Source organism: Peromyscus leucopus, chromosome 8b, assembly GCF_004664715.2.
Source record: "Peromyscus leucopus breed LL Stock chromosome 8b, UCI_PerLeu_2.1, whole genome shotgun sequence".
Taxonomy (NCBI): Eukaryota; Metazoa; Chordata; class Mammalia; order Rodentia; family Cricetidae; genus Peromyscus; species Peromyscus leucopus.
Window position 1 is genome coordinate 44,587,717 of NC_051086.1, and position 12,156 is coordinate 44,599,872.

Genomic DNA, 12,156 nt, shown 5'->3' on the forward strand with positions numbered 1-12,156 from the left:
GCCAGCCTAGTCTACAGAGCGAGATCCAGGAAAGGCACAAAGCTACACAGAGAAACCCTGTCTCAAAAAACAAAACAAAACAAAAGTTTATGCCGAGTAAAAGAAGAGAATATCCAAACATAAAGATGACTAGGATGTTGAACAAAGTCATGAATGAAGCAAGAGTTCCCAAGGAGCTCTCCCAGTGTGCACATACATTATGCCAATCATGAAGCACACAGCTGGTAGAGCCCACAGTTAAGTAGAAGTCCTCAGCTTCCTTAACAGCGTCTCTCCTCACTTTTCATAAATTCAGAAAGAGTAAGCCCTTCAACCACTTTCATTTTTATTGCATTAGGGACCATATGCAGCTTTAAGATGACATTACTGAGTTTTCTGTCCTTCTGTAATCCTAAACCACATTAATCTCATCTCCCAATTATAGCACAGAGGTGACATATTTCATCATTCAAATGGTCATCCTCTAAAGTCACTTCAGAACGTTTTGAACCATGTATCTTATATTTATAAAAACCTATGGGTAGCAGATACATTAGCCATTTTTCAGTATTCATCACTTATTATTTTTTACTAATAGAACTCAAAACTGATTGACGGTAATGGTATGCCCAGTTAAATCATGTCATATCTCAGACTTCTTTATGTGTCCATACATCTTTGTTAGCATATGAAAGACAGTGAAAGTCTTCTATTCATTTTCCTTCTATCTGCCCAGAATTTGGGAATGCTTGTTCCTAATCCTCCCTAAAGTCCACCAACTAGGAACCAAACATTCAAACATATGAGCCTACGGGGGCCATTCTCATTTAAACTATCACAAGCATCTTCTTCATAATCAGTAGCATGAAAACCAGGAACTACAACTGCAGGACTTTACCTGCTGGTTAAAAGAATGGGCTTAGAGTTGTATCTCTCTGTTCTTGGGTAGAGACATATCTACACTACCAAAAAGTTCATAAAACTACAATCTAGCTGGAAGATTTCTGGTAAAGAAAAAGACATACTACACAGAGAAACCCTGTCTCAAAAAACCAAAAAGGAAGGAAGGAAGGAAGAAAGGAAGAGAGGGAGGGAGGGAGGGAGGAAGGAAGGAAAGGAAAGGAAGGAAGACATACAATCATCCTTTCCCTTAAGAATTTATCCTGACCAAGCATCTTTAATCCCAGCACTCCAAAAGCAGAGGCAGCAGGATCTCTGTGAGTTTGGGGCCAGCCTTATCTACCTAGTGAGTTCCAGGACAGCCAGAGCTATGTAGAGAGACCTTGTCTAGAAATAGATAGATAGATAGATAGATAGATAGATAGATAGATAGATAGATAGATAGATAGATAAACAGATAAAGAGTTAATACAAGTGAGCCTATCAATTACCTGGACAGGAACATGGTACCTCAGGAAGCTTCCTGTTCTCCAATTTTTTTTCTTTTATAGATAATTGTTTCATTATATAGTCCTAGCTGGCTACTAAATGTGACAACCTGAGTTTGATCCCTGCCAGATGATGGAAAGAGAGAACCCACTCCTGAAAGCTGTCCTCTGACCTCCACATGTACACTATGACATCTGCATATTTACACACACACACACACACACACACACACAAATGTAATAATATAAAGCCTATTTGTACAAATGCACAGGGAAAGTGGCACTGCCCTCAGTAATCATGGGAAGACCTCATTAAGCAAAAGTAATCCTGGAGGTCAACAGGTGAATTATCTCTGTAGCCAACAGTGCTGCTCACTGTTGTAGTTTGAAAACTCTTTGGAAGTACCAGCAAAATTCTGGACACCTAAGTTGCCTCCAGCATAGTGATCAACACTCAGGAGGTTGGAAAGTCTGAAGGCAGATCTTCTGCATGTATAGAACTCAGTGCTATGCTTACTTCTCATACCACAAACACAGAAGAGGGGGCCCCTACTCAGGACATTTAGTCACACCACAGGGTATGATCTGGGGAGTTTTTATAGGGCAGGGACAGAACCTGTCTAGTCAACAGAATATGAATTTAAATGTAGCCAGCTGAGCCCTTTGGTATACGAAGAAGTGGTGGACATGGACACTTGTGTAATACAAGCTCAACAGTAGTATAAACCATAGGAAGACAGGAGTCCACAAGAGTTCAACTGCCCCCACTCCCCCAAACATAACTGGCAGTGTCCCAAGTTCAGAGGGTAAAGAAAGGAGCTGCTTCAATGCTTCTTCTCTTTCTCTTTGCCTTGTATGCTCACCCCCACTTCATTTATTACACTTTTAATAGTTTAAGATTATTGTATTAAGAAAGCTTTCTATAGCCAGGCGGTGGGAGAGCATGCCTTTAATCTCAGCACTCAGGTAGTAGAGACAGGCAGATCTCTGAGTTTGAAGCCAGTCTGGACTACAGAACAAGTTCCAAGACAGCCAGAGCTACACAGAGAAACCCTGTCTCAAAAAAAAAAAAAAAAAAAAAAAAAGCCAGGCGGCAGTGGCACACACCTCTAATCCTAGTACTTGAGAGGCAGAGACAGGCAGATCTCTGTGAGTTCAAGGCCACCCTGATCTACAGAGCAAGATCCAGGACAGGCACCAAAACTACACAGAGAAACCCTGTCTCGAAAAACAAACAAACAAAAAACAGAAAAAGAAAGAATGAAAAAATATTTTTATATTTTCTGCATACATTTAAATTTTGCTCATGTACCTTTCATTATTGAACAATGTATACACACACACACACACACACACACACACACACACACACAAGTAAGTAAATAACTTTTTTAAAAATGTAGCTGTTAGCCGGGCGGTGGTACACTCCTTTAATCCCAGCACTTGGGAGGCAGAGGCAGGCAGATCTCTGTGAGTTCAAGGCCAGCCTGGTCTATAGGGCAAGTTCCAGGACAGGCTCCAAAGCTACTCAGAGAAACCCTGTCTTGAACCCCCTGCCAAATGTATACCTTCAGGAAAGACTTTTCCTGATTTAACAAAAAAAAAAAAAAACAAGCCAGGTGGTGGTGGTGGTGGTGGTGGTGGTGGTGGTGGTGGTGGTGGTGTACACCTTTAATCCCAGCACTTGGGAGGCAGAGGCAGGCGGATCTCTGTGAGCTCAAGGCCAGCCTGGTCTACAGAGTGAGTTCCAGGACAGGCACCAAAACTACATAGAGAAACCCTGTCTCGAAAAACCATTAAAAAAAAAAAAAAGACACTAAATAGTAATATGAAGCCATAAAAGCATATAAAGGTTGGCCTGGGTGTTAGCACACACCTTTAATCCCAGCACATGGGAGGCAAAGGTGGGAGGATCCATGTGAATTTGGGTCCAGCCTGGTCTACAAATTGAGCTCCAGGATAGCCAGGGTTATATAGAGAGAGCCTGTCTTTAAAAAAAAAAAAAAAAAAAAAAAAAAAAAAAAAAAAAAAACAAGTCAAAAGACCAAAAAAAAAAAAAAAAAAAAAAAAAAGGAGGGGGAGTCTATCAAGGTATAGGTAAACATGTGGACAAATATACAATTCTGCATTACTATATTGGATTTATCAATTAAATTTAAATTTCTATGCAGAATTAATTGGCAAAAACACAAATTTCTATAAACCAATATCAATGGGCACATAGCATATAAATAAAGATATATTCCTACCAGGTAGTGGTAGCACAGCTGGGTGGTGGTGCACGCTTTTAATCCCAGCACTCAGAAGGCAGAGGTAAGTGGATCTCTGTGAGTTTGAGGCCAGCCTAGTCTACAAGTTCCAGGACAGCCAGGGCTACACAGAGAAACCCTGTCTTGAAAAAACAAAAAAGGGGGGAAAAAGATATACTCCCAGGAAGTGGGGGAAATCAGCTGCAACATCTGTTACTCGACTGAGTGCCAGGGTTAATCAGGCTGCATAACAATGGGAATATACTTAACCTACTGTACTATAAGCTTTGACGTAGTTAAGAGGATAGAGTTTACGCATTTGTTATCATAATTAAAATCTGTTTTAAAATGGCTGCAGGCTGCAATTGTGCATGAGCAGCTGTTTATGGAGAGACCTAGATTCAAAGAAGGAGACCACCGCCAGGGGAAATTGGCGACTAAAGCGGCCTGGGTCGGATTTAGCACTCAGGCCTTTGAGTTGGGAGATACGAAGACTTGCAAAAACAGACCAGTTCCTCGGATGAGCCCCTCACAGAGAGAGGAAGGGGCAGCAGAAAACAGCTGAGACCAAAGAGGGGACAGTGCAGATTCAGGAAGGTGCAGTGGCCACTGTAGAGGACCCAACTAGTGTAGCTAGCGCCAGCATCCAGTCAGCTGCTACTTTCTCCGACCCCAACGTCAAGTGCGTCTTCTGAACTGAGAGTGGGGGCCAGGTGAAGTACAGGGAGATCTAAGAGTCTGAGGGGCAGCTGGATGGCCAGACAGAGGGTACTGGTGTCATCAGTGGCTACCCTGCCACACATTCTATGACCCAAGCAGTGATCCGGGGTGCTTTCACCAGTGATGATGCAGTTGACACAGGGAACAGCTGCTGAAACACACTATACTTACTTTCCCAGCACTGCAGTGGGAGATGGTTCAGGGGGTACCACATCTGGGAGTACAACTGCTGTTGTTACCACCCAGGGCTAAGAGGCGCTTCTGGGGCAGGCAACCCCTCCCAGTAACAGTCAATTCTTTGTGATGATGTCACCACAAGAAGTATTGCAGGGAGGGAGCCAGCGTTCAATTGTCCCCAGGACCCACCCTTATTCCCCATACTCAGAGCCTCCCAGGACAACTCAAATGAGAAACGCCGGGCTCAACATAATGAAGTGGACTGCTGCCGCCTGGACAAGATCAAAAACTGTATTGTGCAACTGTCCAAATTCATCCCAGACTGCTCTATGGAGAGCACCAAGTCTGGCCAGAGTAAAGGTGGAATCTTATCCAAAGCCTGTGATTATATCCAGGAGCTGCGGCAGAGCAACCACCAGTTGTCTGAAGAACTGCAGGGGTTGGATCAGCTGCAGCTAGACAATGATGTGCTTTGACAACAGGTGGAGGATCTTAAAAACAAGAACCTGCTACTATGAGCTCAGTTACTGCATCATGGATTAGAGGTCATCATGACAGCAACTACCTATGGGGATTTCGGGGCTTTGGGCCCTAGAACTGCAGATAGCCCAGAGCAACAGGCTAATCCCATGCCCCTTTCCTTCACTACCTACTTCTGGCACAGGACCGGGGCAGTTTGGCAAGCGTGACTTTGAACTGAGGCCCTGTGGTGTGTCAGTCTGCAGTGAGTGGTGTGAAACACAAAGTGGACGTGTACTGACCGCCTTGCCTGCTCCCACTGTGTAGTCCCTGCGCCCTTGTGCTCCTTTTGCACACTACATGTGCTCTATCCGTGGACACTGAACACACTAAATCTGGGCTTGCCTTGTGCTTGCTTGGAGTGCCCAGCAGAGGGTCTGTGCACACTCTCTGGGTCCAGCACTTCCACTGGCTGGCTCTTCCTTTCCTGGAGCAGAAGTTAAGATGCGCACCTGATTACTCTGGGGAGCAGGCTTATTCAGGAGGTGGGGAAGGAGGCTGGGTGGCTGCTCTCCCTTGAATAGTAGAGGGGCCAGTGAGCAGCTGGGCCTCTGCAGAAGTCTCTGAAGCCAGGGAGGAAGATAGGCAGGGGCTCACTGAGAGCCTTCCCCTTCTGGGGATTATTTTTCTTTCTTTCTTTCCTTTTTTTTTTTTTAAAAAAATAAAATTGTTTAGAGCCACAAATAAAATGTTTTAATGGGTTTAGAGCCACAAGGCTGTAATCCTAGCTACTTTGAAAGCTGAGGCAAGATTTCTAGTTCAAGGTTGCCTGGATAACATAGAAACTGTCTTAAAATGAAAACAAAAAAATAAGCTGGGAATACAGCTCAGTGGCACAGAACTTCCTTACCATGTGCAAGGCTCTAGATTTAAACTCTAGCACTGCAAATACAAAAACACATAAAGGAAAAGTATTATTTTTTCTTTTAAAAAATTGTTAGCTTTTCCTAGTAGTGCAAGCCTGCTCAAGAGACTAAGACAGGAGAACTGCAAGTTCAAGGTCAGCTTGAGCTTCCATGAGTTCAAGTCCAGCCTAGGCAATTTAGCAAAATGCTATCTCAAAATAAGAAAAAAAATTGTAATGGGCTGGGTACACAGTTCAATAGCAGTGCTTATCTAGCATGCCTGAGGTGTTAGGCTCAACACCTAGGCCCAAAATGAATGAACAACAAAACAAAAACCAAGAACCCCCAAAATAGTATGTATGCATGTTATACACATGAATATATACATGTGTAAATCAAGAACAAAATTTAGTAAAGTCACAAAAATATCAAAATATGAAAAATGTTTAAGTTAAAATGTGAACTTCTGATCATCCTGCCTCCATCTTCCAAGTGCTAAGATTACAATGGTGTGCCACAGTATTCACCTACGTGCTCCTGCAGGGGAACCTCAGGCTCTGTGCAAGCCAGGAAAGCATCTACCGACTGGACACATCCCTGGGCCCAAAATATGAAAACTCTTCTGGTAAAATATATAAACATACCCTCCACACATGAAGAATTCATTTGAAGCACGTCTGGCAGCAGTCCCCATTGGCATATCATCTGAAGAGAAAGAAAGAATCAACTCGTTATACCACATGTTTTAGAGAATGAAAATCTCTTCTAGCATGATGATTTAGAAATAACCTGAATACAAAATGAATTTATTCCCCATTTTGGGTTTTTTTAGGGGGGGAAGGGGGTCATTTTTTTTAGTTTCTTAGACACGGTCTCTCTACATCTCACTGTCCATGAACTCATTATGTTCACAGATACCTGCCTCTGCCTTCCCAATTGCTAGGATTAAAGGTATGTGCCACCATACCCATTTAATTCTTATGTTTTGATTTCTTCCATGAGAAACAGGTTCTTCTTTATGGATTTAGGCAAATTCACCACTCAAAGTTATAAGAACTATTTCTCCTGGCTGAATCTGAACTGCAGGCCTGGGAAAGACCCTCTTGTCTGGGTGTTTGTAGGCTGTGGCTGGGCATTACCCAGCATAGTCCGTGATCTTTTTCTGAGTTAAAGTTCTGTATGTGTTGCTATGTTTATGTCTTTCTTCACTATTTACCATGTACAAAAACCATGCTATTATTTTTATCAGGTTCCTTTTCACAGATCACTGAGAAGAAGTGTTGAATACTATGTCCCCCATATCATTTTGCCCATGTGCTCTGTGGTTTCCTTTCCTTTCATAGGCTTGTGTAATTTTAAGTGTTGTGTATGTGTGGTAATTCTGTGTGTTGTGTGTGTGGTTCTTGGTTGTTGATGAGATGTGTCTCACCGTGTTGCCCAGACTAGTTTGAAAGTCACAGACTCAAGGGTCCTTCCCACATCATGATCTGCCCTGCCTTTCCTTCCAAGCTGTATCTGGGACTTCAGGTATATATCACCATGCTGAGCTTGCTTTTACACTCTTGGCTTTTTGAGATAGATTCTCTTGATAGCTTAGTGACTTTCACCACACAATTTTGCACAGAATATATACATTATATTATACCTTAACTGGTTATAAAACAAAGTGTAGCTCAATAGAATGCTGGAGTACCCGTCCTTTTTATAATACCTCTGTCAGATTCTGCATAGCTTGTTGACTAAGACATTGTTCTTTTGAATGCAGTAGCAGATACCACAGGCCATCTTCATCTTCTTGCCTATCTTTTATTTCTTTTCTTTTTCTTTTTTTTTTTTTTAGCTGAGGATCAAACCCAGGGCCTTGCCTAGCAAGCGCTCTACCACTGAGCTAAATCCCCAACCCTCGCCTATCTTTTATATATCTATCAGTTCCACACAGTTGAGAAGTTGGGCTTGTCACTGTTATACTCACTACATCGCACTATCCTATGTCATTCTATGGGGGTGTTAAATAACAGTTGATCAAATAATATACTTTTGAAAAAAAACCATGCTGATAATCTATGCTCAAAAAGAAAGAGGAGTTCCAAAACTCCTGTGAATAATTCTGATAAGAAACTGAATACTGCATTTATTTGGAACAGCTCAGGCCCAGCTCTCATGAACTTATAGCCTAGAGATCAAAGAAATTCTAGGATATAGAGAAATAATATCAGGTAATGATAAGGAGGTCTAGGGAAACTAAATGAAGGCAATGAACAGAAAGTCGTGGAGCAAGACAGGCGTCTACTTAAAGCCTCAAACAGACCCTACGTAGGAATAAGGAAATGGGAAGAGGCAGGAATGTACACTTGATGTCAGAGAGACAGCTCAGTGATTAAGAAAATCTATTGCTCTTCCAGAGGACCTAAGCTTGGTTCCCACACCCACATCAGGCAGCTCACAACCGTTTGTTACACTAGATCCGGAGGATCCAATACTCTGCACTGGCCTCCTCAAGTACTACATTCAAGTGTACAACCTTCTCCCACCTACATATACAAGTAATTAAAAATAAAATCTAAAAAAAAAGACACACATATATTTATGTTTCATAAATGTACTTTGTTTCTTAGGTTTTGAGTTTGAAACTAAGTAATTATAAAACAAAATTAAATCAAAAGAAATAAGAAATAATCCCTAGAAACCAACAGTAGTATGAAGCAAGGAATTTAACTACATATCAACTTGGTAACTTAATCACAGAGTGGGAAGATATTTCAAGTGACTTTAGATCTGAATAATTTGTATATCCCTAAAGACAAAAGTCTCCAAAAAAAGATTTCCAATAGCTTTTAGTAATTACATCTAAGTCCTATTTATATTGTCCTACGATCTCACACTAGTACTTTGAAACCTCACAGGCAAAAGGAGACAAATAAGAACCTGCACTTAACAGGCAAGGAGAGGAGAAAAGCTTACTACCATAGAAATGTACAAGCTGGGGCTGGTTTTGGTGCCACACTCTTGTATTCACCCCCCCCACACACACAAATACACACACTCAGGAAGGTAGTACAATCCTCTTGAGAATATGCTTCACAAAGGGAAAAAGAACAAGAAAGAAACTAAGGAAGGGAGGGAGGAAAGGAAGAAGGAAAGAAAGTAAACCAGAAAGCTGATGGGGAAGATTAGGTTCTTTGTTTGTTTGTTTGTTTGTTAAAGATTAGGTTCTTTTTCATCTACTTAACCCAAGGAAATAGAATGATTAGCTCAGAAATAAGTCACTTTACATCACAGAACCCTAAAAGGCTTTAAATAACTAGCAATACCAGATGCCTATACCTTTCAAAGTAGGACCAAGGACAGATTACCTGAAAGTTTGGTTTAAAAAACAGGCTGATCTCTGTGGGACGCGACCAGAATGGATCCGAACACTCTGTCTGAGGCCAACCCAGGGCCCAGCTGCTGATCCTACGAAAGCCAACAACTTGGAGGTGTTGGAGATTACCCTACTAAACAACCAGCTCAGCTGAGATGCAATCGGGAGGGGATTCAGAATCCTACAGTCTGCAGTCTGAGGAAACAAGATCAGCTGAGGAGTTGACAAATGAGCAAAACGTGACCTGAGAACACAAAAGATGCTGCCCAGTCACCGAACCAGGTCACCAGAATCATAAGCCTACACTACACATACTGGGAACAGGTAAGCCCCCATCTCCGGACCGGCATATCAAGGTCTCTAGCCTGCAGGCCCCAGCCATCAGAGCTCCAGGAACCAGACAGCTACCTTTCCCTGCTCCCCCACCAAAAAAAACCCAGCCCCTGCGAACCCAACAACCACTGAAACCACAAGCCCACCCTGCACCAACTGGGAACAACTGCTCCCAGAGACAGAAACATTAACACGGATTGGACTAAGCTGCTCCCAAAGAAACAGAGCCCAACAGCACTGATTTGACCAGGAACTCCTAGTGGATCAAGACTAACAATTGGAACAAGAGAGGCGCCATCAGACACAGACACTGCCTGCACCGAGCAGAGGAAGAGTGAGTAGACGCCAGTGCAAAAATACAGGCAACAACATAAAGACCTATATGACAACATCAGAACCTAGTGATTCTACACCTGCAAGACCTGAACATACCGAGGCAGAAGAAACAGAAGAAATCAATCCTAAAAATGACTTTAAGAAGATGATAGAGACCCTTAAAGAGGAAATGAAAAACTCCATTAAAGAGGAAATAAAAAAATTCCCTTAAAGAAACGGAAGAAAAAACAAACAAAAAACTGGAAGAAATCAAAGAAAGCCCAGAAAAAAAATAATTAAACAGATGAAGGAAACAATTCAAGATTTAAAAATTGAAACTGGGACAATAAAGAAAATACAAACTCAGGGAATGCTGGAAATAGAAATCCTGACTAAACGAACAGGAACTACAGAAGGAAGCATAACCAACTGAATGCAAGAGCTGGAATAGAGAATCTCTGACACTGAAGACACAATAGAGGAAAATAGATTCTTCAGTCAAAGAAAACACTAACGACAAAAAAGTCGTAACACAAAACGTCCAAGAAATTTGGGACACCATGAAAAGACCAAACCTAAGAATAATAGGGATAGAAGAAGGAGAAGAATACCAACTCAAAGGCACAGAAAATATATTCAACAAAATCATAGAAGAAATTTTTCCTAACCTAAAGAAACAAATCCCTATGAGGATACAAGAATCTTACAGAACACTGAATAGGCTGAATAAAAAAAAAAAAAAAAAAAAAGGTCTCCTCGCCACATAGTAATCAAAAAACTAAACATACAGAACAAAGAAAAACTATTAAGAGCCGCAAAAGAAAAAGACCAAGTAACATATAAAGGCAGACCCATCAGAATAACACCAGACTTCTCAATAGAGACTATGAAAGCTAGAAGGTCCTGGACAAATGTTATGCAGACACTGAGAGACCATGGATGCCAACTCAGACTATTATACCCAGCAAAACTCTCAATTGCCATAGATGGAGTAAACAAAATATTCCATAATAAAACCAGATTTAAACAATACCTATCCACAAATTCAGCCCTATAGAAAGCACCAGAAGGAAAAATCCAACCCTAAGAAGCTAAACACACCCATTAAAACTCAGGCAATAGATAATCCCATATCAACAAATATCAAAGAAGGAAAATGTATCACAAAAAAATAACAGGAATTAACAATCACTGGTCATTAATATCCATCAATAACAATGGTCTCAACTCACCTATAAAAAGACACAGACTAACAGAATGGATAAGAAAACAGGATCCAGGCTGGGCAGTGGTGGCGCATGCCTTTAATCCCAGCACTCGGGAGACAGAGCCAGGCAGATCTCTGTGAGTTCGAGGCCAGCCTGGTCTCCAAAGAGAGTTCCAGGAAAGGCGCAAAGCTACACAGAGAAACCCTGTCTCAAAAACCATAAAAAAAAAAAAGAAAGAAAGACAGAGAGAGAGAGAGAGAGAGAGAGAGAGAGAGAGAGAGAGAGAGAGAGAGAGAGAGAGAGAGAGAGAGGAAGAAAGAAAGAAAGAAAAGAAAGAAAGAAAGGAAGGAAGGAAGGAAGGAAGGAAGGAAGGAAGGAAGGAAGGAAGGAAGGAAGGAAGAAGAAAAAACAGAATCCATCCTTCTGCTGCATACAAGAAACACATCTTAACTTCAAAGATAGACACTACCTCAGAGTAAAGGGCTGGGAAAAGGCTTTCCAATCAAATGGACCTAAGAAGCAAGCTGGTATAGCTATCCTAATATCTAATAAAATAGACTTCAAACTAAAATCAATCAAAAGAGATCAGGATGGACATTACATATTTATCACAGGAAAAATCCACCAAGATGAAATCTCAATTCTGAACATTTATGCCCCAAATACAAAGGCACCCACATTCATAAAAGAAACATTACTAAAGCTTAAATCGCACACATCAAACCCCACACATTAGTGGGAGATTTCAACACACCACTCTCACCAAAAGACAGATCTAACAGACTGAAACTTAACAAAAAAATAAAGGACCTAACAGATGTTATGACTCAAATGGACTTAATAGATATCTACAGAACATTCCATCCTAACACAAAAGAATATACCTTCTTCTCATCATCCCATGGAACCTTCTCAAAAATTGACCACATGCTTGGTCACATAGCAAATCTCAACAGATACAAAAACATTGGAATAACCTCCTGTATCTTACCTTGCCTTAAAGTTAGATTTCAACAACAACAAAAATTATAGAAAGCCTACAATCTCATGGAAACTGAATAA

The 12,156-nt window shown here is 41.3% G+C and overlaps 1 protein-coding gene and 1 pseudogene across 2 annotated transcripts in view; one reads left to right on the forward strand and one right to left on the reverse strand.

Annotated features, from left to right (window-relative positions):
* Ulk2 (unc-51 like autophagy activating kinase 2) overlaps positions 1 to 12,156 on the reverse strand; it is an 89,930-nt gene that overhangs the window by 33,878 nt on the left and 43,896 nt on the right. For both annotated transcript variants that reach the window (XM_028857087.2, XM_037201159.1), the window contains exon 14: positions 6,522 to 6,582. In XM_028857087.2, the coding sequence (XP_028712920.1) occupies positions 6,522 to 6,582 (61 nt within the window). The remainder of the gene's footprint in view (positions 1 to 6,521; positions 6,583 to 12,156) is intronic.
* Positions 3,988 to 5,202, forward strand: LOC114682955 (annotated as a pseudogene).